Source organism: Colletotrichum orchidophilum (genome assembly GCF_001831195.1).
Source record: "Colletotrichum orchidophilum strain IMI 309357 chromosome Unknown Scaffold_146.1, whole genome shotgun sequence".
NCBI lineage: Eukaryota > Fungi > Ascomycota > Sordariomycetes > Glomerellales > Glomerellaceae > Colletotrichum > Colletotrichum orchidophilum.
Genome location: NW_019173102.1, coordinates 40,953 through 65,577, shown reverse-complemented (window position 1 = coordinate 65,577; position 24,625 = coordinate 40,953). Strand labels below are relative to the sequence as shown.

Genomic DNA, 24,625 nt, shown 5'->3' with positions numbered 1-24,625 from the left:
GGCTTACGCCTACCGAATCCACGCAATCTCTATAAAGACCGTAGAAGTGAAAAGCCAGTCGGTTTGACAAAAGGGGACGCTGGTATAACGGGAACGTATGTCGTCAATGGCGCGTTGCGATGGGCGAATTGATTGATTCGCGACGTTTTTGAGGTTAAATGGAAAGAAGATGAGGCGTGCGGCGGTAGGCAGCTTCGGTCGTGGGAGGAGCTTTGGCCTTTGGTTCTGCTGTGCTCTGTTCTGCTCTGTTCTGTTCTGCGCTCCTGCTCCCACTGGGGCGGCGCTGCTGACGTAAGAGATTCAAGCTAGGGACCACGACCAGGAAGAGGTGCCTTACGCGACGCGATGAGAGTGGGGCTGTCGGCCACTGGCGTCCATGTTAGCTGGCCAGAAGAAGACTAGCGCACGTGATCTCTCCACCCATCCTTCCTGTCGGGTCGGGAAGGCGTGGTGGGTGAGGCGAAGCATCTGGGGAAGGAAATTGCGTGAAAACCGTTGGGTCGTAGAGCAACATGGAAGCGGCAAGGCCATTATGAGCTCAACCATAGTGACATCTCTGCTGAACCAGACTAGGAAATCGGCGTCAGCTGCTGTTTACTCGCACTTTAAGTTCTCAAACGAGTTGCAGCAAGAAGCTCAGTCGTTGCTATGCAAACCCAGGGTCAATAGTCCGGGCATGAAGAGCTGCTCGAAGCGACCGTAGCCGCTTTGGGATGCTTTCACAAAGTCCGCCTTATTTTCGATGCGCTAGAAGAGTGTTTGAAACGTAAGAGGTTGATGAACATGCTCAAGTAGCTCCAGTCGGTACGAAATCTCCTTCTCCTTAGTCTCAGAGAGCAGGAAATCGATGAGGCGCTCTCAGTTTGGGCAAAAGAGTTACCTTTGCAGGGCACTCAGTCCGACCAGGACCTTGAGACTTACATTCAACAAAGAATGTGCGATTCGAGCGAAAGGCACGAACGCGGAGCGGAGGACGGGGCTAAAGTTGAAGAACGGCTGAGTAAATACAGAACACTCGGACAAGGTCACCTGCTCATAGCTGCGCAAAGCGTTTCGTGCCTAGTAAATCAGAACGACGTCAACCGCTTCGAGCCACACACCTTGGAAGAGTTCTAATTCCTGCTATATCATGTGCTGAAATGAGTTCATCACGCGAGGGAGGCGAACTCGGAGCCTGACCATGGCAGTCTTGATGACTTGATTTTCGCCTTGTTTCATCGTGATGGTAATTGACGCTTACGTCGACTGATAACAGACCACTATGGGCTTGCGGCTCCAGTGCAGTGCTATGCATGGGACATCCACAACAAAGTCGATAGCAGATTTCTTGACGACGACAACGGTCGGCCGGCCCCGAAAGAGGTACTGCTGAACAACCACCAGATTGACTGCCCGGTCCACCACGCAACACAGCGAAACCCGTGGCGCGTTGTTCAGCGTCTTCTTGATGCTGGTCATGACCCCAATGGATATAGCAAAGTCAAACGCTCTCCTCTTCGCTCCCGGGGTTCTACGGAGATCTTTGGGGTTCATGAATCTGATTATCAAGCGTGGCGGGAAGCTTGATATCCGCGACTGGTTTGGCGATATTCCAGCCACGTTTTTGCACTTCCAAGGCCGAAGACGCAGACCTAAGGACGCCGCTGCAATTTGCAGCCTATGGCGGGAATCTGGCATGCATTCACTTACTGCTCAGGCTCAAGGCCAGCGTCAACTTTGCCAAGAGCAAGATGGGGATATCATTCCAATCTGCAGCAGCCGCTGGGAAGTTGGGTGCTTTTGATCTCTTGCTAAGGAGGAGGCCCGAACATTAACGCCGTCAAAGGGGTACTGTGGGAGTGTTTCACTGGCCACTGGCTACGGTGGAAACCGGGACTGCGTTCGCATTAGTCTGGACCAGGGACTCTCAGTCAAACAGCCCTACTCGTAGGGGCTCTCGGAGAAGAAGTGGTTTGATAACACCCCTGAACAGCGAAAGAATTTTCTATCAGCAATCATTGGGGCTGCTACTAAATCTCTCTTTCTCTCCCCCCGTGTATACAACTGGGTCAGAATGAGTACATTGGCTTGTAAGCTCCACCAGAACCCTTCATGTCCCGAGTGTAATGATCTTTCTCCGAGCTTATCATCACAACCCCTCCTACGTAACAATTGAATGCCTCTTCATTTTTAAGCTTTTCTTAGAACAGACACTGAGATCTCCCTGGATCCCGGCATTCCAATGTTCCTATTATTCCTGTCCTCGAAGTCGAAACCGGGTGGTTCATTTGACAGTATCTAGTCCGCAGGGTATTTGCCAGAGTCTTGTACACGCGGACATACTCAAATTACCATAGGCCTAGGGAGATTTCGGTACAATGATGTCAACCTGGATGTCAAAGTGGAAAGAGAGAAGAACAGGAGTGATAGGGAGATGGATGCAAAAACTCCTGGTGGTAATTGCAATCACGTGTTCTCCTGCTTCTTCCATAGCCTGCATCTTTCCCATCCCCCTCCAGTCCCAAACGTGACAAAATGGGGCGCCGATTGGTGTTGAAAAGAAGAATCCGATAGGATACAGTCTCATAAATTTCGAGGCTTTGCGATGCATGTCTCTCGGTGACCAGAACTGGCATATGGAGGCTGAACTTAGCTGGATGCAGCTAGGGATCACAAAAGCCGTCATGTTGTTAAGCCAAGTCCGAGAGTAGAAGCAGAAGCAGCATCCCAGTGGACGCTACGATACGACCGTGAGCAGGAGATGCTGGGGAATGTGGTCGGCATCGCGGCGTCTGTGACGTTGCATTTCCTCCTGGTTGCTGCGTTTTTGTTCCCTGCTCCCGGGTTGGTAGCGTAGGTTGGGATTGTTGGATGAGTTGCTGTAGGCTTTTTTTTGTCCTGCAGGCGTCTTGGTGATACCGCTGTCGGGGGTTTCAGTTCTGATAAGTGGTGAGCGGAACTCATTTGATCTTGGCTGGCTTGAGTTCGTAGTGCTTCCCAGGACTCATCATAAGGTAGGCAGGCAAAGGCCGCACAGGGGGCGATGAATAGCGCAGAACACATGCTCTGAGGCGAAGTATCAAAGCTCTCCTCGAAACCCTTTTGAGGGCATTGTTCAATAGGGGTCTGCAGAGCCGCTGGCATTGACGTTGTGAACCTGGCCTCCACATCGGGGCGGAGCCCCGGGGGCGCTTGGGGAAAAGCCGGCCGAAGGAGGGGCAGGCGCGGGGTGGACATCGCCCACTTTTGCGATGGCTCGGGGATCTACGAGTTGTCCCTGTTAAAGTGGAATTTGGCGATTTCGTGTCCACTTGTAGTTTGCAGGCTGTCTACATACCGTACGGATATTGCCAGAGCGTAGCCATGGTTTAACGGGATGGCTGGGGTAATCTCCCCGAGGTAATCTCTCCAGGGTAGGTGTACCGTGTATGCAAGCCCGCGTAGACTCCAAAGGGTCGGAAGCATGTCATGGAGCATCCAGACTTGGCCCTGAAAAAGGAAAGGGGCAGGCGGGGACTTTTAAACAGTCGTCGACATGTCCCCTTGCCTTGATGATTCGCCCGTTGGGGGATCCAGTCATCTAAAAACGGAACAGGGCAGTATTCTCACTCGGCGTGGCACCCCAGAACCAAGTCTCAGCGGACCTGGAAACTCCATCCCACCGATTCCGCATTTATTGGATTTTGCAGGCCGATAGTGTGAGGGTACTGCATTTATTGGGAACGTGGGCAGAAGAAACGACAATCGTGGAGGTTGGGCGACGTTTGGGCGCAGCAGGGCGGACGTGAGCGGGTAATGAGTGAGGTGAAGTGAGTGAGGAGCGAGGTGAGTGGATGAGTGAGTGGGGGTCCCAGCCACTGAATTGTCGACCCGAAGACGCCGCCCCGCCGAGCTGGCAACACCGCTGCAGCGCTGCACGTAATTAAATGTGGTGCGATTTAAGTGGACGCGGAACTTGTTGGTGCTCTCCCAGCCACTTTGAATCTTTGGCCAGATAGGTAGTTGAAGTCTCCAAACCCTGAAAAGTCCGAGAACCCAAATTCTCACTCCGGTCATTCGAAGAATTCAATGTGCTCAGTGTCTGTTCTTTTTCCCTCTTGGTAGTCCGCCTCCCCTCTACCGTTAGCTCCCGTCTCCTCTGTGTGTTGACCTCCTCCGAGTTGAGGCAAGACAGAACACAGACACAGGCCGAGACAGACAACCCCTCACTCCAACGGTTAACTATTACCCGTTCATCTTGAGTCGTCTTTTCAAGATCGATCTCACTTCACGCCAAACCTGTCAAACACTAAACCCAACGCAACTCTATTCGCACCTCACCACCTCACCACCTCGCCACCAAAACCATTCCGCCCCATATCGACTCCGCCGCCGCAAGAGACGTCGACCCCGTCTCGTTTGCCATCATGGCCATGGGGCTCCAACAGCAGCAACACACGCAGGGCTCGCCGCCCATCCACTTCCCCGGCGACTTTGTTGAGTACGGCCAGCAATACGACAGCCAAAACCACAGCGACCCCGCCAACTCGCAACGTCAATCGCGCGGCGAGGGCGGCGGGAAGAGCAACGGCCGTTATCGAAGGCCCCGTTCCCCCTCGCTCGACGACGATTCCCGCTTCACCACCAGGCCCAGCGGCGGCGGCGATGATCCGCGGGCAACCAGCTCAGACGGTGCCCTACATGATGCCGTGCTCGCGCAGGCGCCCCATCAACAGGTGAGTAAAGATGACATTTCAAGAGGGGAAGTCACCGAGAGGGATCGAGAAAAAAAGCAATGGCACGGCGAAAGACGCCCCAGCCACGCTCAAATTTCAACTCAATCACCCACCCCCCTCCTTATCTTCTCACCCCAGCACTCAAGTACTCACCTAACCCAACTCACCTCACTTCACTTCACTCACTCACAAACTCACAAACGCCCACTCATCTCACTGAAGGGCGGCTTCTGAGACCGCCCTCGCCCCGACTCCCAATACACAACCGCAAATACACAAACACATACACACAACCATCTATCCGCATCATCCGTATCGCAACGAAAATCATCTGACCGCAATGCAGCAGCGCGTAATCCCAACAAACGGTCGCGGCGGCGGCCAACCTCGCGCCGCAGGCCCTCGCGCACCCCCCGCCGCCAACGCCTCACAGAACCGCCGCTCCCAGCCCCCTCCGATCCAGTCCCAGCTGCCGCCCTACATGGGCGAGAACCCCGACGAATGGAGCCCGGCATCCAAGGACGCGGCGGCCGCGGCGGCCGGCTACTCCCGCCGCCGCACGGAGCGCCACGCCCGTCGCCAGTCTTCCACCGGAAGCCGCGCCCCGGGTGCCCCGGATCCGCCCCAGATGAGCGGCGGCGCATCCCCCCGCGGGCCCCCGGAGAGCCAGCATTCTACCAGAGACAGACTTCCCTCTCAGCAACCACAACAACAGCAACAGCAACAGCAACAGCAGATCCCCAATCCGGCGGGTGGTCTGCGCCCACCCTCCCCGCCAGGCGTCAATGAGAGCGTCCTGAGCGACATCAGTCGCGTCAACAGCCCCAGCATCTCCAAAAGCGTCCTCGAACCCCTCCAGCGCAAGATGCTCGAGTACCACCGCCTGATGGACGAGGCCCAAGGCCAGATGGCGCAGTACGACGAGGAGCTCCGCCTCCTGCAGGAGCGCCGGCGCCAGGCGGAGCAGCGCTTCATTGACGCCAAGGCCAAGCACGACGAGTACGAGCGTCAGCACCTTGATGTTGAGCGGGCGCTGCGCGGCGATTATGCCCCGCCGGCGGCGCCGCCGCCGCAGCCGATGCCGCAGCAGAACCAGCAGCAGGCGTATCAGAATAGTCCGCCGCGGACGGTGCCGAGGCCGGCTTCGAGTCTTATGAGCTATGACGATCGGCCGATGAGCGGGCATAGCTCTGTGCCTAGAAAGGGAAAGCTTAGATTCAGTCTGTTTGGGAGGTAGAGGTTTGCGATAGATTGTGTGTGCTTTGATGTGTGGTAAGGAGTGGCCATAGAGGCTTGCTCAAATTTTCTGTGTTAATATCATTATGGATTGGGGGTTTGGAAAGGAGGACAAATAGGCTATCACGTTTGGATGATGGCATCTAATGACAAGAGCAACGTACATTATGGTATATCAAATATCGGTTTACAGGCCATCATTCTCCATTGTTCATTTTGTGTTTGTGTTGATGGAAAGCTACCAATTTCTCATTGTTGAAGTTTCTTGGTAAAGTGCCAACTCGAAAACATGCTTCAGACTGGCACAAGCATTGACAAAGCATGCTGTATGGTTAGCGAGACAAACATCCAAAAACAACTTGGTTGGAAGAGAAAGGTAGAATACATACCTGGGGTGTGACGTGTTGGCACGTTTGGTCTACGCTGCAAACAGTCTACTGAGAAGTCTACTATCACGATAACTTAGATTCCTGGGGAGGGCCCCATGATCAGCCATGCCAGGTACGGCCGGAGGTTCCAGCTCCCCAGGCAAGTATTTATACATCCTCCATGTCCTCTCCAAGTGCTCCTGGATTTAAGCATCTCTCAGACTCTCTCCTTATCTTACTTCCGAAGTGCTTACATGTACCTATGCGGTTTGGAGGGGGTTTTCAACATTGCCCGAAAAGGAAGTACGCTTAGTGACCTTAAGGGTCATGAGCACTTATTAGGGCGGGTACGATCCAGAATATTATATATATATATATGGATAATGTAACCTAAAGATGTTATTCCTTCCTTCCTTCCTTCTATTTTTTAATCTGGAATCGATCTATTCTGAACAGATAAATCTATTCTTAGAATAGATACTTAAAATGTTGTTAAAACCATGTAATTCGTTACCTTAAGGGTCGTTTTATCATTTCTATATACTTCCACTACTATATGGGCAGAAAGATGAAACCTCAACGCTATTTATAAGCCTGGTATAGGCATGGCACCCTTTTGAACCCCCCCCCCCCCCCCGCCCCGGGGTGGGTGACCCCCTATCTTACCCCAATTCAGCCCCCCCGCCCGTGACAAATACTCCCCCTGCGCCCCCCCCACCCCCCCCCCCCCCCCCCCCCCCCCCCGGCCCCCCCCCCCCCCCGGTCCCGGGTAGATACTTACCCTATGAATCACAATATTAGCAGCCTTGCCCCTGAGAAAATCTCTCCTCTGGACCTCCTCCAAGCTTCGCTATTCACTGCCCATGATTAGACACAAACAAATGACAAGAACACCTGTCCACAGAATGAACTTGCTGATTTGGACGTTATCTCACTTCGCCAGGCCGAAAACTTCTCCAAGCAGAGCTTCGGCCGTGATGGGAAAGAGTGTCAGGGGAAGATGTCTACTCCCACACCACCGCCCCGAATATCCCACCAGATCCCCCACTTTCCGTTTGCAAATACTTCCTTCCTCCTTCCACTCACCGCACTCACGGCAGATTTTCTGACCGCTCCATGATTTTTTTCTTGCGCCGAGAAAGATCATGGTTCACACCGCGTCGCACTCACACTCGCTACTCAACCTCCTTGCTACACAGCCCTCTCGCTACTCGAACCCATGAATCGGGTGGCAGCAATCATGGATCAGCTCAAGCAACCAGACAAGAATCGCAACACCTTCTCACCCGATCCGACCAGAAGATCTTCGCCAGGCCTTTTGAGACAGACTCATCACGAACTGGTCCGCCTGTACGAACAACACGGCCCGGCCCTTGTCAGCTACTGGAAGAGACTTGAACAGCTTGATCGAGATGCGTTGATGAAGAACGGCTCAACATGTTTCATCCTTAGAAACGCTGACTCACCTTGCACGGTTTTTTCTCACTTCCTCGGGCCTGAGTGGAACGCAGAGCAAATCACCAATCCAGACAGCGATGCTTTCCTGGATATCCTACACCATCGCGCTACGACATCTCTTTCGGAACAGTTCAGGAATGGAATGAATGGTGCGCCAGGCGATTGTGACTTTGTCCGCGCGAGATTCAACCAATATATTTTCCTAGACCAATTCGACGGCAATTTCATGTCCTTTCAGGACGGTGAAGAATACGCCCGCTCCGTCGATCTCGGCATCTACTCTCATGCCATCGCCAACCTAGAAACAGAACACTCTCTATGGGTACCCGAACCCATTGGCGAACTTGTCGTAGCGAGACAAATATTCTTCGCAGAGCTTCTCCACCGGGTCATCGTCATTATGCTCACAGTCTTGGCCACCGATTGCCGACACCCAAAGTGCACATGCTACAACAAGACGGATGACTCTGGAGATAGGGTTCCCATCCTCACGCTCGCCAGCAACTCCGGCCTCCAACCCTTCATCAACTTCATCAAGACCGAGGAGGATGAGGCAATCGTTTGGTTGAAGACGGTTTCGTCACAACCTGATGTCCTCGAGATGGAGGCTGTGAACTAGTGGCTCAGCCTCCCAGAGAGAATACCAGACGCCAGCGGACGCACGAATATGGACAAAGACCTTGACAAGTACGTTGGGGCCTGTCTCTTTGATCTGTTGTGCGCCACTCAGAAAGACGCAAATATGGCATACTACATTCGCGTTCTTCTGTGTGCGATACACATACTAGAGAACTCCCAAAAGACGGCCAAACGGCGCGAGTTTCTAGCCCAGGAGCTTTCTAACGTCCTCCACCTCAAGTTCCTCAAATCACAGGGGGAAGTTAAGCGAATAGTTCAGTGCTTCAAAGCAGAAAAGTACTTTGAGCGAGTTCCAGATACCTATGACAACTTGGGCAACGAAGCAGTTGTCCTCAAGGACGGGCCGATCGAGAAGAGAGATCGGAAGACGTACTACAGTCTTCAACTGTGCAAGCCAGGATTGACTCCCAGACAGGCGGCGTCTTTTCTAACGAATCTCGCCGAGTTCTACAACCAACCAAGTCCGGGACTCACGACTATGGTCCCTGAAGGGATCGAGTTCTCAGAGTTTTCCTTGAGTACGTGCTTCGCAAACCTGAATCTGATCACGAGTTTCATCATCGACCTGGAGAAGCACCTGAACCTCCCGCCGGTGAGCTACACAAAAGGGCAGTTGTACGTCTCTCGCATTCATCAGCTGGACGCCGAACTCGCCACCGTCAGGAGGAGACTCGACCTCCGAGGAATTGTACCCGACATTGACAAGCTATCGGAGCCTGCCGTGGCTTTTGCGGCAAAGGACAAGATCCTCGAGGCCATTGAGGAGAAATTGGGCATCTGCATTGGAGCACGCTACTGGTTTCTGGTGTTGAGCTGTATCGACAGTTTTCCTGATCTCGGCCATCATGCTATGAGCAGAGTGAGCTTCAACATCGGCTTTCCGGTCTCAGCATGTACATGTGGCTTGGAGCATTTAGACAAACCTGTCAACAAGAAGAAGAAGAAGAAGAAGCTAAAAAAGAAGAAGAAAAAGAGCGCGCAGCAGCCCGATGTCCAGCTCGAGGAAGCGGCTGCCCTGGCCGATGATCCCACTACCACATCACCTTCAAAGGCTGGGGGAGATTCCTCAGTTGATGGGCTTGGAACTTCCAAGACCGAATCGCTGGCCTTGGGATATTCTGAGCGCGATTTTTCCACCCAAAAAGGCATCTTCAGCGTCCACCGGGACTCAGACGCCGCATCAAGTAACACAATCACTGACCATATTGACACCAAGTCCTTCGTTTCCGTCAACAATCTTCTCGCCAACTTCCCCCGGGCCCCAGCCGCCGTCCCCGGTCATACGAATGTCACCCCTACGGAAGATAACTTTGGCGAGTCTCTCCATAGAGACGACCAGGAGGATGAGGACAGGGATAACGACAAGGATGGGGACGTAGATGAGGGCGAGGTCAGGGTGGATATCCAGGAAGATTTGCTGAAGCTTGATGACAGCGTCGTTAACGACAAAGCTCTCGAGCTCAAAAACAACAAAGACCGCGCCAATGACACCTTTTCTGCCACTCCCCCAGGGGAAGTGATCCATGTGAGCGCGCGAACAGCCACTGTCATGGCAACCATGTTCGATAAGAGCCTCCACCAGGGGTCCCTCACCTGGCCCGAGTTCACAGCCGCCATGGTCGAGGTCGGCTTCACCGCCGACAGGAAGAAGGGTTCCGCCATCGCCTTTGTGCCCTCACCGTCAGAGGACGGCAGTTATAGATGGAAACAGTCGATCCAGTTCCACGTCACCCACGGCAGCATCTCGTCGCAGATCGAGGGGCATCGTTCGCGCAGGATGGCTGCGAGGCTGACTAGGGCTTTTGGCTGGAATGCAAAGACATTTCAGATTGCTTGATGGCTTTCGAAATTGTGAGAGTGAAAGTCATGCCTTTTCCGAGTTCATCTTCTTTACTGGATTGGAGAGGGATTTTAAGGAGTGTCAGACTTTTGTGGGATTTGAGTTGACGTATGGTGGGGTTTGCTTCTGTCTAGGATACTGGCAAGAGCACGATGTTAAGACTTTGGCTTAGTTTGCACATGGTCTCAATCGTTTCTCCAGTATTCTTGGCTCGTTTACCTTTGTGGGCACTAGTTGCTCTTTGTTCACTCTACTTTTGTACACTCCACTCATAAATTGAGACCTATTTTCTCTTGAATAATTGTTCCGTGCTCCAGCCTTTTCAACAGTCGCTCTCAAAGTCCCTTTCACACCATCCGACCGTTTCCAACGCAGAATGAATCACGAATGAACAGACGACTGGAATACAGAATATTGGCGTTCATTGATCCGCGAATTGTACCGCACGGCTAGACAATACGCTTGCACAGGGGCAGCTATCCCGGAGACTCTCTACTCCGCCTGTAGGAGAGTCTGATGAGGGATCTCAATGTCCAGGGAGATGAAAGATATCTGCCTCATCAAAGATGACGCTTATCAAAACTACCCCTCGTGGAACTCACATTGGCTCTGAATCCATTGATTGTGGTCAAGACCTGTCAACATGACTTCGAAATCTCTATGCTCGAAAAAGCGCACATGTAACGATCCTTTTATATGAATTTCCTGAAGAAAAGATTTCGACCAAAGTAGTTGTGTTTATTTGTCACTTTTATTTCATTCACTCCAGCCATAATTGACTTTGTCTTCCTTGGATTCAACGACCCGTTGGTTGCACGTCGACCAAAGGACTGTTTTGTTTGACAAGAAGCCGGGCCTATAGTGAAGTTCAGGGATATCGACTTCCGAATTTCATCCCCCAAACCCTGAATAGCAACCGTAGATGTAGGCTATTGGGTCCTCCCCAGTACTACGGCAGCTCAGGAAACCTCTTCGGCTGGCTCACTAATGACGTCTTTCGCCTACCGCTCTTGTTATCTCTGCAATCCTAAAATAATCTCATAAGGAGGGAAACACGCGCACCAGAATACAGCGTACTCAGGCATCTAATCAAGTCTTGCGAGAACGTCTCCGTTGTCGCTCTCGTCGTTCTCGATCTCCGGCTCTTCGTCACTCTCTGGCTCAGGAGAGATGGGGGTTCCGCCCGGGAGAAGGGGGCCACAACCCGAGTATCCCTCATCCTCCGCGTCGGAGAAACCACCAAAGTCGTCGTAACGCGCGCGAGGCATGATGGGAAGGAGAGCGAGAGGCGTGGGAATCGGTCAAGAATTGTCGTTGAAAAGTTGAAGCTAGACGGGACATCCATCTACCAAAGAATTTGGCACAAATGATTGGTCGGCAGATCGATGCCCTACTCAGAGGACTACCATCCAGGCAGACGAGATGACCACGGGCTGTGGACTGAAGGCCCCTAACAAGCACTTGAAGAAGGCCAAGAGCTTGAAATCGGTCCCTCGTTTTCACACTGGAAAACTCCCACTTATATGTGTTCGCCCCATATATACTGTCGGATTGGAAATCCAATTCGACCTCGAGTTAGCGCAAGCGCAGGGGCCATCTACGGACCTCCATATCAGCTTCCAACTGACGGGCTAACCTACGGTTAGAGATTCTCTTTTCCACTTCACGTGGAGATCAATATACAGTCAATTGACCCTTCGTTATCCACCGGAACTACGGTTCGAACCTAGTTATCCTGTGATACGGATACCAACACATACATATACACACATACACACACACACAAATGTCATAAAGACCATAGAGTGGCCTAGTTTTAGGTAGCCATCCGCATTCACATCTTTTATGGAGACGGTTCTATACTCGCTATGAATATCGCGATTCTATTCATCTCTTGAATTCTAGTTCGCAACGTGGTGGTGTTATCTAACGACAGACAAGACGTCATTCCTCGAGCCAGAAGAGAGCTGATCGAAGCGCAAGAGGAGATATCTGATCTTGGGGCTCAGAGCTATCAATATGACAATTTCTGGACCCAAGAAAACCAACTTGATCAGTAGAGGAGGCTGAAAGAAGGGCTCAGAGAGGATATTTTTGAGTACAAAATTGTTCGGGGCAGCCATTTTCCTCATCTACGGTTCTAGGCCCTGCTTCAATTCGAAGAAACCCCGGGCCGGCTCTCTCTTACATTGAGAGGAGTCGAGACATGTATGAGTATATTGGAAAAAGAAGCCAATCAGCTACAGTTGACCTCTGGATTTCAGACGCTGGATCATTCAAACCCAGAGCAATGCATCCGGACATCTGCTTTCAAGGAACTTTCCATCCGAGGCAGCTTAGACTTGTCACTTTTCGGTTTTGCTGATTCCAGGGCAAATTCTGATTCGCATTGGTGGCCAATCGACCGCTTGGAGGTCACAGTTACAACCGACACACTTTCTGGGCGTTCCTACTTCCGAAAAAGCATTAGACAGAGCAGCCAACCATGAGCCTTTTGTATCATCGTCTCTATTGGTCTTGTGAAGCCGTCAGAAAGCCGGGCCCGACATGTGCCTATGGCAATGTGTTCGCCGTAGTCATCGACGCTGCTAAGCAGGCTGCAAGTATACCTTGCGCAGCAGCCAAAGTTGTTTTCTTCAAAACAGCCAGATTTCGATAAGGTTTCTGATAGTCGCGTAACAACATAGCATGTGTCGACTAAGACTGTGTTTTCTTGAAGCCGGACCCAGGCCATATTGAGGGCCAATTGATTCTCTCATAACCTTAAGGGCAACCCTCGATGCCTACATCTGGGCAGCTTTTCTTTCAGTAGATCAAAGCCGATCAGACCAACGGAAAAGGCGCTGGTAGGTTGAAAACGAGGTTCTGTTTGATGTGCGACTCCATTAGGGCCATGAGGCGAGTTCCGCCACGCTGGAGGAGGATGTCGTCACGGGCCGGTCGAGAAGCAGACCCAACCGAAGGTGGCGATCAAGGACGAGCCAGACTCTGGTTTCTGCGCCAACTGATCCATTTGCTCCAACGAACATCACTTGTTGAGGAACACAAGACAACCAATATCAATAACTCCACCCCAAGGTAGACAGCTTCGAGGCTCACAATTCTTCTGCTCTACCACCTTTCCGATCCTAAATACACACCTCTCTCCATATTTCAAACGACCACCTCGAGCAGCGACTGAATAAGCAGAGTCAAGAACAGAGTTTATCGTCCAGATTACAACTCCAGCCGAATTATACCACGGGCCCAATATATCTTACGCCACTTCTGTACTCACCACCCCGCCGCGGCCCAGACAATGTTGAAGCCAAAGTGGCAAGCCACAAAACCCGGCTTGCCGAGACTAAGGAGGAATCTGTTGAGGTTCTGAACGGTAGTGTCTTTATGCGGGCCAAACTTGAGGAGATCGACGCCGTGGGCAAGTTCTTGCTTAATCGGGGTCTCCAACGGTAAGTGGGTCATGTCCACCACACCGCGATGAATCTATCGCGAGCTGAACTTTCTGACGATGACGCTTCAAAGAAACCTTGGTCGCCTATAGAAGGACTTCCTGAGTATGACCCAACAGAGAGTTCCTTGTCACCGCCTCCGCCTCGGTCTGCAACTCTTTCACGCTCGGCCGAACGGCAGATTCAACTTGAGACTCTAACCCAGGATCAATATAATATCGCGCCAAGGCCAAGTCCAAGGGCTTAGTGACCGGGGACCAGGGGCGTCCAAGAGGTCAACGGCTTGCCGTCGAGCGACGCGACGGGATCTCTGCAATACTACACCCGACTCGACCCCAATGATAAAGGGGAGGAGGATTTACCTCCACTGTCCCTTCGACTCGGCCTTAAGGCGACTATCAGGTCTCGACTGACGTTGCTGGAGAAACCGTCTTCCCGAAGCTGGAGGCTTCAGTTAGAACTCTACTTCACGAGGAGAAGGGCATTTCTGGTCATTAGTCCAGTCATTCTAGGGCATGCTGCAATCTTGTCTTCCCCAACTGATCAAAGGTGAATATTCTCAGGCTCAAGAGGGTATTCTCCTTCATGGCCATATTCCCACCAAAGAGGATATCATATCAATCTGAACCCCCTCATTTACGGACCGGACGGACGAACTATTTAGATTGGAACCTGCAGGGTGAATGCCAATGCATGGCTGTCTTGTGGAGATATTTCAGTCACAATACACTTTTCACCCTATATTATAGTCCAGTCTCTTTCAACTCACCTTCACTGCACCATTGGCTCCCAAGGACATACAAGTCGTAACTTTTCGACAGAGATAATTAGCAAATGCCACCCCAGAAATCGAAAGACGACATGAGCAAGTGGCGCGATGTTGCACTTCTCAAGTACGAGAAGTCAGAAACTTTGTCTGGTTTTCCTAGTTTTTAGCTTCGTCCAACCATTTGTACCAGTAAGGAATGAAACGACAGCGCAGCTATTGACCCCCGGGACGTCTTGGCAGATTCTGGCGGCCAGGGCGAAAGGTCCATGGTCATAAGCAACATACTGCTGGGAGCAAGCGTCTGAAGCCGACATCGGGCATAGACGCAAAGTCATCGTCAAAAAGGGCACGATGACTTCTACTGTTGGCCATTTTACGCAAAATTTGATCACTGATCTGATTGCACAAGCTCGCGCAGCTGGAGTATGTGCCATGCTTTCGTGGTACAGCTTCCACTGCTGGCTTTCACCGCTGGCAACTAGAGCCCGTAAGAGGCCTGCTACTGGCTACACCGCTACTGGCTCGAGCTGCTAGTCGGTAAGTCGCGAGATACACAAGAGTAGCGACAAGGACGTGATAAACTTAAGCGGCAGCAATTGCTTGTCTGGAGGGGAGAAGACGGGCAAGACAACCCCCGCATTACCTTCTTGACGACGGTGGGCGAAGAGGTGAAACGGCTGCAGGGAGGCACCGAAGTCGTCGTCGACAGAAACCGCCATTCCGTGACGAAGCTGACAGAGACGAGCGTTCTGCGTTGCGACGGTATGCAGAACCTCGGCTTGGCCGTCCAGGTACCTGGAAGCTATAATGGCGACCAAGCGCAACGGCGTCACCATCGCATTCGCAAACAAAGTTGAGACACTGGCAACACACCTCGGAGCGTTCAAGGGCCCAGAGACATGATCGTATGTCGACGCCCTGCCTCCGTCCATAATTCCCCACATCCGCTCCTTTATTACAGACTATTCAAGACCCGGGGCCTTACAAGCGGTTTTAGAAAATGTATTCACCAACACTGGTCCATAATGCATCGACGCTCGCCAACCGTTATACCACTATACTTTAGATCGGCAGGTTTAATGAAGATAACAGGGTAGTTAAAAAGCACACCCGCGTCATATTCAACACCTATACGTTATGCAGCGGCGGTCTGGGTAGACTCAAAGGTGCCTATTACACCGTTCCCTATAGCGTGAGCAAGAGGATCACCAAGCTCGACCAGGCCCTGGGCAGGATTTAGAGGAGGATCCAGCCCATAGAATGACCCGTTCGGTGAGATTGAGACTGAGGAAGGCACGATAAATTCTTCCAGGTCTATTATGATGAGCGGACCCAGTAATCCTCCTGTTACTACGACCTCCTTACCATCTGCGGTGTCATGGAAGCTCATTTTCAGCACGTCCAATCCGCATAGAACGTCCCTAACAAAGACAAAAAGGGGCCAATCATTGACATCAAGATTTCAGACACTCTTCAGGAGTCGCGTTATACACCGGAATATGCACCGCAAGCACCCGAGGTGTTCCTGGGATTGCCCAGCTGAACATTGTCATTGAGTACTCGAAGCTCGCTAAGACTTCCGATACCCCAGCATCCGAGAAAGGTTTCAGGAAGTACTAGGAGTACTTCAAGAGAAAGGAGACCGACAAGGGCCATTTCATGAATAAATTCCCGTCGCTTTATAACCTCCAGAATTCGACTGGCTCGAGCTCGTTTCTACGGCCAAAGACCATGGAAAACAGTCTGAGCAGTCTCGTACCCGAGGACTTTCGCCTGTTGGCAGTCTCGGCTGGTGGAGGAGAAGAGTCCATCCGCCACCCGTTGGCTCAGGATAGCAGCGTCCCCCGGGAACGGGCGGACGACGTTCGTAACCCCGCTAGTGCCCTGATGCCGGATGATATAGCCAGCTTAGCTGCGTCCCGCCGCCTCCTCGGTGGGAACCTCCTAAAGAACGATTATCTAGTCGACATCGTGTCCAAGGTCCTGATTGCGCCTCCTAGGTCAACCTGGGACAAATGTCTCATATCTGAAGACATTCGGGATTTCTACCTGAAGCCCCATCAGATTATTGGTAAGTTCACAACCACCCCTGGTTTGAGTTTTAAAAATCCGTGCCCGACGGGTTTTATAAAACTTAAATAGTCCTTTTCGGCTCCTGCTTTTGTTTTTGAAAAACTCAAATGGCTAATATTTCTATCCTAGATTCGAACTAGCTTAATTAGTAGGCCGCCTACCCGATCAGGGGCGGCATACTTACTAACGAGTGCGGCATAGGAAAGACGATCACGACTCTGTTTACGTTGGGAGAGACGATCGCCCAGCATAAGGCCAAGAACCGGGAGAACGGAGATGCAGTGTACCTGCCCTCCGGAATCTCAATGCCGGCGTCGGTCCTTGACTAGACGTACAAGGTCATAACTGAAAAGTTCTCGGACTTATTCACGGTCCATGTGTTCTACCAATCCCCATCGACTGCGCCCAAGCACTGTGCCAAGGATACCATGGCTGACGCGAAAGACAATCAAGCTCACCAATATTCGCCTATTACTACCAAACGCCTCCTATAATAACAAATTGCATATACTCGACCTCCAGCTTTCCTCGACGGAACAAGTCGAACTTACTCTCGCTCTAGCAAAGACTGTCTCAAAATTACCTTTCCGGGTATATTACATCCTCACAAGAATTACCACGACGGGCCAGAGTCAGCCGGGCCCATATGCAGCACCTCCCTTTCAAATACGGATCTGAGATTCACTACTCTCAGAGAGAAGTATCTACAGGGGACTGTCCCAAGCTATAATGGACGCGCCGGGCCCCCTCAAGGTACAGCAAGAGCTAGGAAGCGTCAGCCTATATTTAACCAATCTCTACGTCTAGTTCAAATAAGCTATTAAGGGTCGTAAAAATACTCTGCGGAGTGTGAGGCAGCAGATGACCTTCGTCCACGCCTCTACTTAGGTCATCAAGCGGCCAAGTCTAGTCCTACGACTACTTCTTGCCTTCAACCTGCCTCCTAATACGCGTCCCTCGGAAAACCACTTCGTGGCTACAGTTCTTCCAGCCGATGGTGTCGTCCCAAGATTCATCTGGTTAGAGGTCCATATGGATACCAAGACATTGCCTCCGAGGGTATGGAAGGATCTCGCCATGTTTGGCGTCCCCAATCCCAGTGAGATGCGACGGACATTGGGTTGTCGTGCACTGTTGGATGGCTTGGCTTTCTCTTTTATCAACGAGGGGCCTGAAGTGCAGTAGCACAGGGTGGCTGGTTTCTGGGCTCTCCATGACTTTAAATTCTTCTCGGACTACCACAACAAGGAAGAGCGGCATGACAACGAGGCGTGATTAACATGCAGCAACGACTTGACCCCAAAGCGTTGCGGCCATTGTTGAAGTGCGACCTCACAGTGGTTGTACAGGGGTACGATACCTCCAGCAATGTATGATAGGGGCTCAAGCCCACCTTCATATCCCTTCTAGCTGTCCAAGGAATTCATACTTTTACTACACTACGTACACCTACTTTCAATAGCTATTAAAGCCTACCAGGTACTGCTCAACCGTTTGCCTGTATATATATATATATATATGCGTCAGGGGTGACTCAGCTGGAGGAAACTGAGATGGATCTAGGCGCAGCACTAGAAGAAGAACGAAAAGACAAGCGGAACGCCATGAACACCTTCGACAGGCCAAGGCGCAGCTTTCTGAGCACAAGGCCGACAGTGATACTATTATCAGACCGCAGCTCAAAACAGGCAATTCCAATATCATGAAAATATAATCAATTACTGGTCCCTCCCTAAATGCAACCTTCTAATCACTTTACTAAGTGTCGGATAGCGACATTAATTGAACATGCCTACGCGTCGGCGCTGAGATGATTCACAGCGTATGTATTGTCAACAGTGCCTTCACCATAGCTTCCAAACTGAAGCCTGCAATCAGCTGCATCCTTTTAGACAGTGCTCAGCTCCTCGCAAACAAGTCACGAAAGGTCAGTGCGACGAGGCAGCAGAAGAGCACAACACCGGCTGGATACCTTCGAGGAATGGATCCCCATCACAAACAGAACGACCACCAGCCCCGGACTCACATGCATCGCCCATGAATACAAAGAAGGCTGCTCGATTGTTCGATACCCCGACTCACTATCTGCCCTAGAGTCAGCCATGACGGATTTGAGCTTGTCTGTCAACTTTTTGACTGGCAGCCCCGTAGTGCCAGTCTCTTCCGTAACCCTCAGGGCAACTCCACGCCAATGGGAGAAATTTTCTCGCTCAGATTTTCAGCTCGCTTTAGCAACTCGCTTTTAAGGGAAATAGCTTAGGGGACAGATTCTAGCTCGGACATGATATCTGGGACGGCCGATTGAGTTTGTTAGGTCAATGTCGCATCAAAAAGAATTCGAGAAACCAGTTGGATGGGACTGAAGTTCGGCTTTTCAATATCAACCAGGAGTTCGAGGGCGAGGAAATCGCCGACATTTCCCAGAAGATGTGGGAGGCATTCGCCCAGATGAATGTCAACCATCGCCGCGAATACTATTACGCGGCTTCGAAGTCCAGTACCAGGCCATGTACCGCAGCGACTCTTACGATGAGGGCCCGAATGCCCCCGGAGGTGGTGGCGACCTGGGACCCAATCCTGCTCAAATACCTGAGCCCGGACCTGAACCCGCCCGCATCTTGTCCCCGCGGCCCTGTATGCATTGCATCAGTACTGGCTGCAAGGACTGAGAGGAGGGCCGATTCCCTGTCGAAGACCTCCCTGTTTTCGACTGTGTTTACCTTCTTGAGGGAGGTAATCGCTGCGTTCTGTGCAGCGATTCGTCGCTTCCAATCGATCCGTGGTGAGGGCGACCGTCTCGGACATGGTCCCTTGGTAAGCGGTTCCCTTTCGGTAGCGATTCGACGTACCAGGTTCCATTTTGAGAATGGAATGTAACATTTCGGCAACGAAACTTGACTTTATCCAGATGATGCCTGACTATAGTAATTTGACATTGGAGCCCCCGTTTGGATCCTCGGTTCGGGCTGAACGGTTCGGATCGAAACGTCAAGTACGGGTGCCTCCTGATAATCAACGAATTGTCTCCACTATGAACGATGACACGCGTGACACCAAACTTACTTCAGTGGCCCAGAAAAATGAGAGGCCGCCGTGTACGTTAAAATCAATTGTTGGGGAGTTTCGAATGACTGTGGGTTGAATCAGAACATATACTCCCGGCTTTTCGGTCTAAACTTTATTATCATAAACCTTCGTTGAGCTTAATGGTTTAGCTTACAACCATCGAGCGCCGCCGGAAGTTAAGCCATTTGTGTCAAACAGCGGGGTGTAAATCACGACAATCATGGTCCTGCCGAGAAGCTAGCCGAGCCGAATCCTCTCCAAGGTAGCATTCAATTCTCATGCCAGTCACTAGCCAACCATTCTCAACCCCACACACGGCTCTTGCTAGTCTTCCCCGCATTTACTGAGCGAGCAAACGCACGCTAGAAATATACTGGCTCCGTATACATGTTCGCAGCAACCTCGAAACTATATAAGCTCTAGATTTATGGTATTGAGATATCATTTACTCTCATTGACCCAAAGGCTCCAGAGCTCCTCCATCTTCGCTCCCACCCCAACCTCTTTCAAAGATGCAGGCCTGGATTCCAAACGCCCTAATCGCCGTTTTGGCCCTGGGCAACCTCTTCACTCCCAGCATCCACGCATTACCCAGCCCACGTGTGGAAACAAAGCACGGCGTAGTCAACGGCTTCAGAGACGCAGCGGCGCCCGAGGTCGCACAGTTCTACGGCATCCCCTATGCCGAAGCGCCGGTCGGAGAGCGGCGATGGCTTCCCGCTCTACCCAAAGAGTCGTTTGGAACCCTGAACGCGTCGTCGCGACGCCCGTCTTGTCCACAGGAGGATCCTCCAACAGGCGGAGGCGCTTGGGCTGCCGAGTTCTTGATTCGGCCCAACAGCACCAGCGAGGATTGTCTGACGCTCAACATCTGGGCTCCGGTTGGCCCTCGCGAGGCTCTCCCGGTCGTTGTCTGGATCTACGGCGGAGGTTTTGGAGTGGTATGTGTGCTCTTTCTTTCCGTCCACACTCGCCGTCTGTAAGAAAGTACGTGGCTTTTTAACGCAGAAGGACCAGGGAAGCAACGACATTGCCTATCAAACCCCCACGCGATGGGTACAAAGAAGCCAGAAGCACATTGTTGTTGCCATCAAGTTAAGACCTCTTTCCATTCCGTGGAAAAAGAAAACCACAGCCCGAAAATCCCACTGACGTAATAAACCAAAAAGCTATCGCCTTGGACTCTGGGGATTCCCGAACGCTGCTGGCCTTGACCTCACGCAACAGAATCTTGGACTTTTGGACCAGCGATTGGCCATTGAATGGGTACGGGAGAATATCGCACAATTTGGCGGCGATCCCGAGCGAATCATTCTCTGGGGTCAGAGTGCCGGGGCTGCGTCAGTCTCCTATTACCAATACGCTTATCATGACAACCCTATTGCCATTGGCTTTATCAAAGATTCGGGATCGCCTTTTATCCCGATAGGAAGTACTGACGCTGCGCATGCTAATTTTTCTTCCCTCGCAGCCGCATTCGGATGCCAAGAGGACGAACTGGGTTGTCTGAAGAGGGTTCCTTTCCGGACCTTGCAAAAGTTTCTGAATCAAGCTGGTAATCTGACATTCAACGTTGTCGTTGACGAAAAAACAAGGTTTTCCGACTATGCACAGCGCACTCTAGATAGAAGGGTTGCTAAAGGCGTAAGTGTCAAGACACTCTCAGCAACGCGGCAGCGATTACTGACATTGTGCGTGACTGGAACAGCCTTCCATTATTGGAACCACCAGAGATGAATGGAACTTTGGCGGCATTCCTACTCCTCCCCCACCCAACGGCTCGGACGTAATCGCCGACAGTCTGTTCGGTTGTCCCGCACACTACGAGACCAGCCTGAGAAGTGTGGCCGGCCTCAAGACCTACCGCTACATGTACTCTAGTAACTTTAGCAACATCATGCCCGGGGGGCAGGGCGCCTATCACTCCGCAGAACTCCCTCTTGTCTTTGGGACACACGACATTGCGCGCCAAAACTCGACACTGTTTGAATATGAAGTCGCCGACGAGATGCAGGACTTGTGGCTGTCCTTCATTTTGGACCCCGAAAATGGACCGACGACTAAAGGTTGGGGAGTTACATCCCTAGGAGGCCTCGACACGATTCAAACAGGCATTGACATTGGCTACCGTGGCTCTATTGTACAGCCGTTTTCCTGGAAGGCCTGGAAGACGGCGTGCTTCCGCAGCATTGCTCTCTAATTCTTATGTAAAGTTTACTTCATGTTGAGATTGATTAAGGCTTCTATAGTTACCTTAACATTGAGAGATGCAGCCCGTCGACTTAGCACTTTGAGGGGAGGAAAGAGGCTGCATACCATTATAAATATTGAAACACGAGGGATACGTACGGATACGTAAATGGGGCTCAAGGCTGGTAGTGTATTCTCTACCATCGTAAAGACTAAAGAGTTGCGCGGAACCTGAGTCTCGGGGCTACTGGCCATCGGTCTCTAGATTCTGATGTTATAGCGTCAGAGAAAAAGCATAAAAGAAATTGTGAAAGGGACCGGGCGTTAGCTTTGAGGACAGAGTGAGATAGTCCAGCATCGGACCTTTGCTTCAGGCAGTCTAACCGAGTCAATCATCTGATGGATACCTGATTTCTGTTCTCCCACGGCGCCGTACGAGCCATCTTGTAGTCTGTCCTCAAGCCCAGCTGCAAAAAGAAATGAGCAGCAACAGCCCTGCCGAGGCTGACAACAATGACGTTGTGCTGGAGTTCCCCGTCTGCGGCCCCTCTTTTGAACACCTCAGCAACGCTAGCATTCTCTCTTCCCCGCTACTAAGCCTCGCCTCGGAGCCTCACTTTGGGTGTTGCCAGTTGGGAGGGGTTTTAATTGACTTTAGGCTGTGTCTTCATGCAAGATCGTCCCTGACTCTCAACCCTTTAGGGGTGACTTGAGGTGCCCCCGCCGAGGAGGATGAAGGCACGGTTCGGACGATTCTGAAACCTCAACTGAAGCACCTCAAAGGCCGTCTGGCGGCCCGTCGCCGGACTCGTCCACCCCCTCTTCTGCGAAATCTCATCGGCCTCATCCCGGTACGGCACCGAAGCATCCGATCCAAAGCCTCTGGCCGCTTCCCACATGATCATGCCGAAGCTCTTTGGAGTGTGAGCTGGCGAGCTTAAGAGAGAAAAGTGAGGGGGGTATAGTAGACTGTCTTTCTCTCCTGCTCGCCGGTATATGGACCAGTCTGTGCCCGCATAAAGACGTGACATCGAATGACACCTTTCCTCTTCCCTTCCCGCTGGCCCCCCCGGACGTCTCTCTCATATTTTTTTCTCGTGATTTCCATCCCATCTTTTCCCTCGCCGTCGTCTTGGCGCTTTTACGCGCATTTACCTCACGAGGCTCTTTACCATCAATCGCATAAATGGCGAGAATCAAGAGCTGGCTTCTATTGTCGGCATGGGGAGCCGTCGTATCGGGACAAGGCCTCCACGAGCTGGCTGTCAAGTCCGGGAAGCTCTTTTTCGGCACGGCGACGGACACGAACCTCTTCAACGATGCGGCGTACATGGCAGTCCTGAACAAGACGGGCGAGTTCGGTCTGGTAGTCCCCGAGAACAGCCAAAAATGGGACGCGACAGAGAAGAAGCAGGGCCAGTTCCTGTTCAAGAACCCCGACGCCGTGATGGCTCTTGCGCAGGCGAATAAGCAAATGATGCGATGCCACGCGCTTACATGGCATTCTCAACTCCCACAATTCGGTGTGTTCCCATTTGCTTGGACTGATCTTCTCCCCCCCCCCCCCCCCACAAACACAACCCCAAACACAACAAAAAAACCCCAAACCCCCACACCACCCCCCCCCCCCACCCACCCCCACCCCACCCCACCCCCCCCCCCCCCCCCCCCCCCCCCACCCCCCCAAGAAAAAAAAGAAAAACTAACTAAAAGACACCAGTCTCAACGGGAACCTGGACCCCAGAAACCCTCACACCCGTAATCGAAGCACACATTGCAAACGTCGTCTCCCACTACAAAGGCGCCTGCTACTCCTGGGACGTCGTCAACGAGGCCCTCGCCGACAACGGCACCCTCCGCGACAGCGTCTTCTCCCGCACCCTCGGCAGCGCCTTCATCCCCATCTCCTTCAAGGCCGCCGCCGCCGCCGACCCGGCGGCCAAGCTCTACTACAACGACTTTAGCCTCGAGTTCAACTCCAAAAAGACGGACGGCGCCGTCAAGATCGTGCAGGACCTCAAAGACGCCGGCGCGAAAGTCGACGGCGTGGGCTTCCAGGCGCATTTCCAGGTCGGCAAGTCGCCGTCGCAGGATACCCTGAACAAGGTCATGACCCGCTTCACGGACTTGGGGTTGGAGGTCGCGCTCACGGAGCTGGATATCCGGCACGATAAGGTGCCGGCTGATGCGGCGGCCGTGCAGCAGCAGGCAAAGGACTACGGCACCGTCGTCAAGACGTGCGTGGATAACGCAAAGTGCGTCGGCGTCGTGGTGTGGGAGTTTACGGACAAGTACAGCTGGATTCCGTCCACGTTCAAGGGGGCCGGGGATGCGTGCCTGTTTGACAAGGACATGAAACCCAAGCCGGCATACGCGGCCGTCGCGGCGGCGTTGGGAGGAGCGCCGTCACAGGTAGCGGTACCGGCGGCGGCACCAGCGGCGGGCGGGGAGCAGAGTGCAGAGATCTTGTTGTCGTCGAGTGCGTCTGGCGCCGGGACCGGGGTTAGGGGTGCCGATGCCGGGACCGACACCGAGGCCGATGCCGACGGCGGAGCGGGGGCTCCTTCAAAGGCGAAGAGCAATGTGGAGGCAGCCAAGTCACCTTCCTCTTCCGGAACAGGTCGTTTCGAGGCCGTGTTGCTGATTTCACCGCTGATAGCCACCGGTATCGGCTGGCTTTTTTGGCTGGTGATATGATATCGCTCTTCGTTGTAACTAGAGTTTTTCTTTTCTTGTGGCACATTTTTCAACGGCATTGATACCAATTGAAAGACTGCCGGCCCATCCTCCTCCCAGAAACTCTCAAGTCGTCACTGGCAAATCATTGAGGATTGACGTGCTTC

At 52.3% G+C, this 24,625-nt stretch overlaps 8 protein-coding genes across 8 annotated transcripts; 6 read left to right on the top strand and 2 right to left on the bottom strand.

Annotated features, from left to right (window-relative positions):
* Window positions 1-636: 636 nt before the first annotated feature.
* On the bottom strand, window positions 637-1,533 carry CORC01_12212 (uncharacterized protein; the record flags this gene model as incomplete). Its single annotated transcript, XM_022623833.1, has 3 exons — window positions 637-747; window positions 922-1,059; window positions 1,258-1,533. 3 exons carry the CDS (start codon window positions 1,531-1,533, stop codon window positions 637-639), a joined length of 525 nt encoding a protein of 174 aa, XP_022469663.1.
* A 2,852-nt stretch (window positions 1,534-4,385) lies between these two features.
* CORC01_12211 (uncharacterized protein) lies at window positions 4,386-5,931 on the top strand (the record flags this gene model as incomplete). Its single annotated transcript, XM_022623832.1, has 2 exons — window positions 4,386-4,694; window positions 5,041-5,931. 2 exons carry the CDS (start codon window positions 4,386-4,388, stop codon window positions 5,929-5,931), a joined length of 1,200 nt encoding a protein of 399 aa, XP_022469662.1.
* Window positions 5,932-7,517: 1,586 nt separating this feature from the next.
* On the top strand, window positions 7,518-8,375 carry CORC01_12210 (uncharacterized protein; the record flags this gene model as incomplete). The annotated part of the gene is made up of 1 exon (XM_022623831.1): window positions 7,518-8,375. The coding sequence occupies one exon, from the start codon at window positions 7,518-7,520 to the stop codon at window positions 8,373-8,375; it is 858 nt and encodes a 285-aa protein (XP_022469661.1).
* A 123-nt stretch (window positions 8,376-8,498) lies between these two features.
* Window positions 8,499-10,232, top strand: CORC01_12209 (uncharacterized protein; the record flags this gene model as incomplete). Its single annotated transcript, XM_022623830.1, has 1 exon — window positions 8,499-10,232. The coding sequence occupies one exon, from the start codon at window positions 8,499-8,501 to the stop codon at window positions 10,230-10,232; it is 1,734 nt and encodes a 577-aa protein (XP_022469660.1).
* A 5,952-nt stretch (window positions 10,233-16,184) lies between these two features.
* Window positions 16,185-16,855, top strand: CORC01_12208 (uncharacterized protein; the record flags this gene model as incomplete). The annotated part of the gene is made up of 2 exons (XM_022623829.1): window positions 16,185-16,524; window positions 16,728-16,855. The coding sequence occupies 2 exons, from the start codon at window positions 16,185-16,187 to the stop codon at window positions 16,853-16,855; spliced, it is 468 nt and encodes a 155-aa protein (XP_022469659.1).
* A 3,249-nt stretch (window positions 16,856-20,104) lies between these two features.
* On the top strand, window positions 20,105-21,792 carry CORC01_12207 (uncharacterized protein; the record flags this gene model as incomplete). Its single annotated transcript, XM_022623828.1, has 4 exons — window positions 20,105-20,533; window positions 20,601-20,686; window positions 20,762-21,236; window positions 21,301-21,792. 4 exons carry the CDS (start codon window positions 20,105-20,107, stop codon window positions 21,790-21,792), a joined length of 1,482 nt encoding a protein of 493 aa, XP_022469658.1.
* Window positions 21,793-22,480: 688 nt separating this feature from the next.
* On the bottom strand, window positions 22,481-22,687 carry CORC01_12206 (uncharacterized protein; the record flags this gene model as incomplete). The annotated part of the gene is made up of 1 exon (XM_022623827.1): window positions 22,481-22,687. The coding sequence occupies one exon, from the start codon at window positions 22,685-22,687 to the stop codon at window positions 22,481-22,483; it is 207 nt and encodes a 68-aa protein (XP_022469657.1).
* A 281-nt stretch (window positions 22,688-22,968) lies between these two features.
* Window positions 22,969-24,479, top strand: CORC01_12205 (glycosyl hydrolase family 10; the record flags this gene model as incomplete). The annotated part of the gene is made up of 2 exons (XM_022623826.1): window positions 22,969-23,305; window positions 23,503-24,479. The coding sequence occupies 2 exons, from the start codon at window positions 22,969-22,971 to the stop codon at window positions 24,477-24,479; spliced, it is 1,314 nt and encodes a 437-aa protein (XP_022469656.1).
* Between the last annotated feature and the right edge of the window lie 146 nt (window positions 24,480-24,625).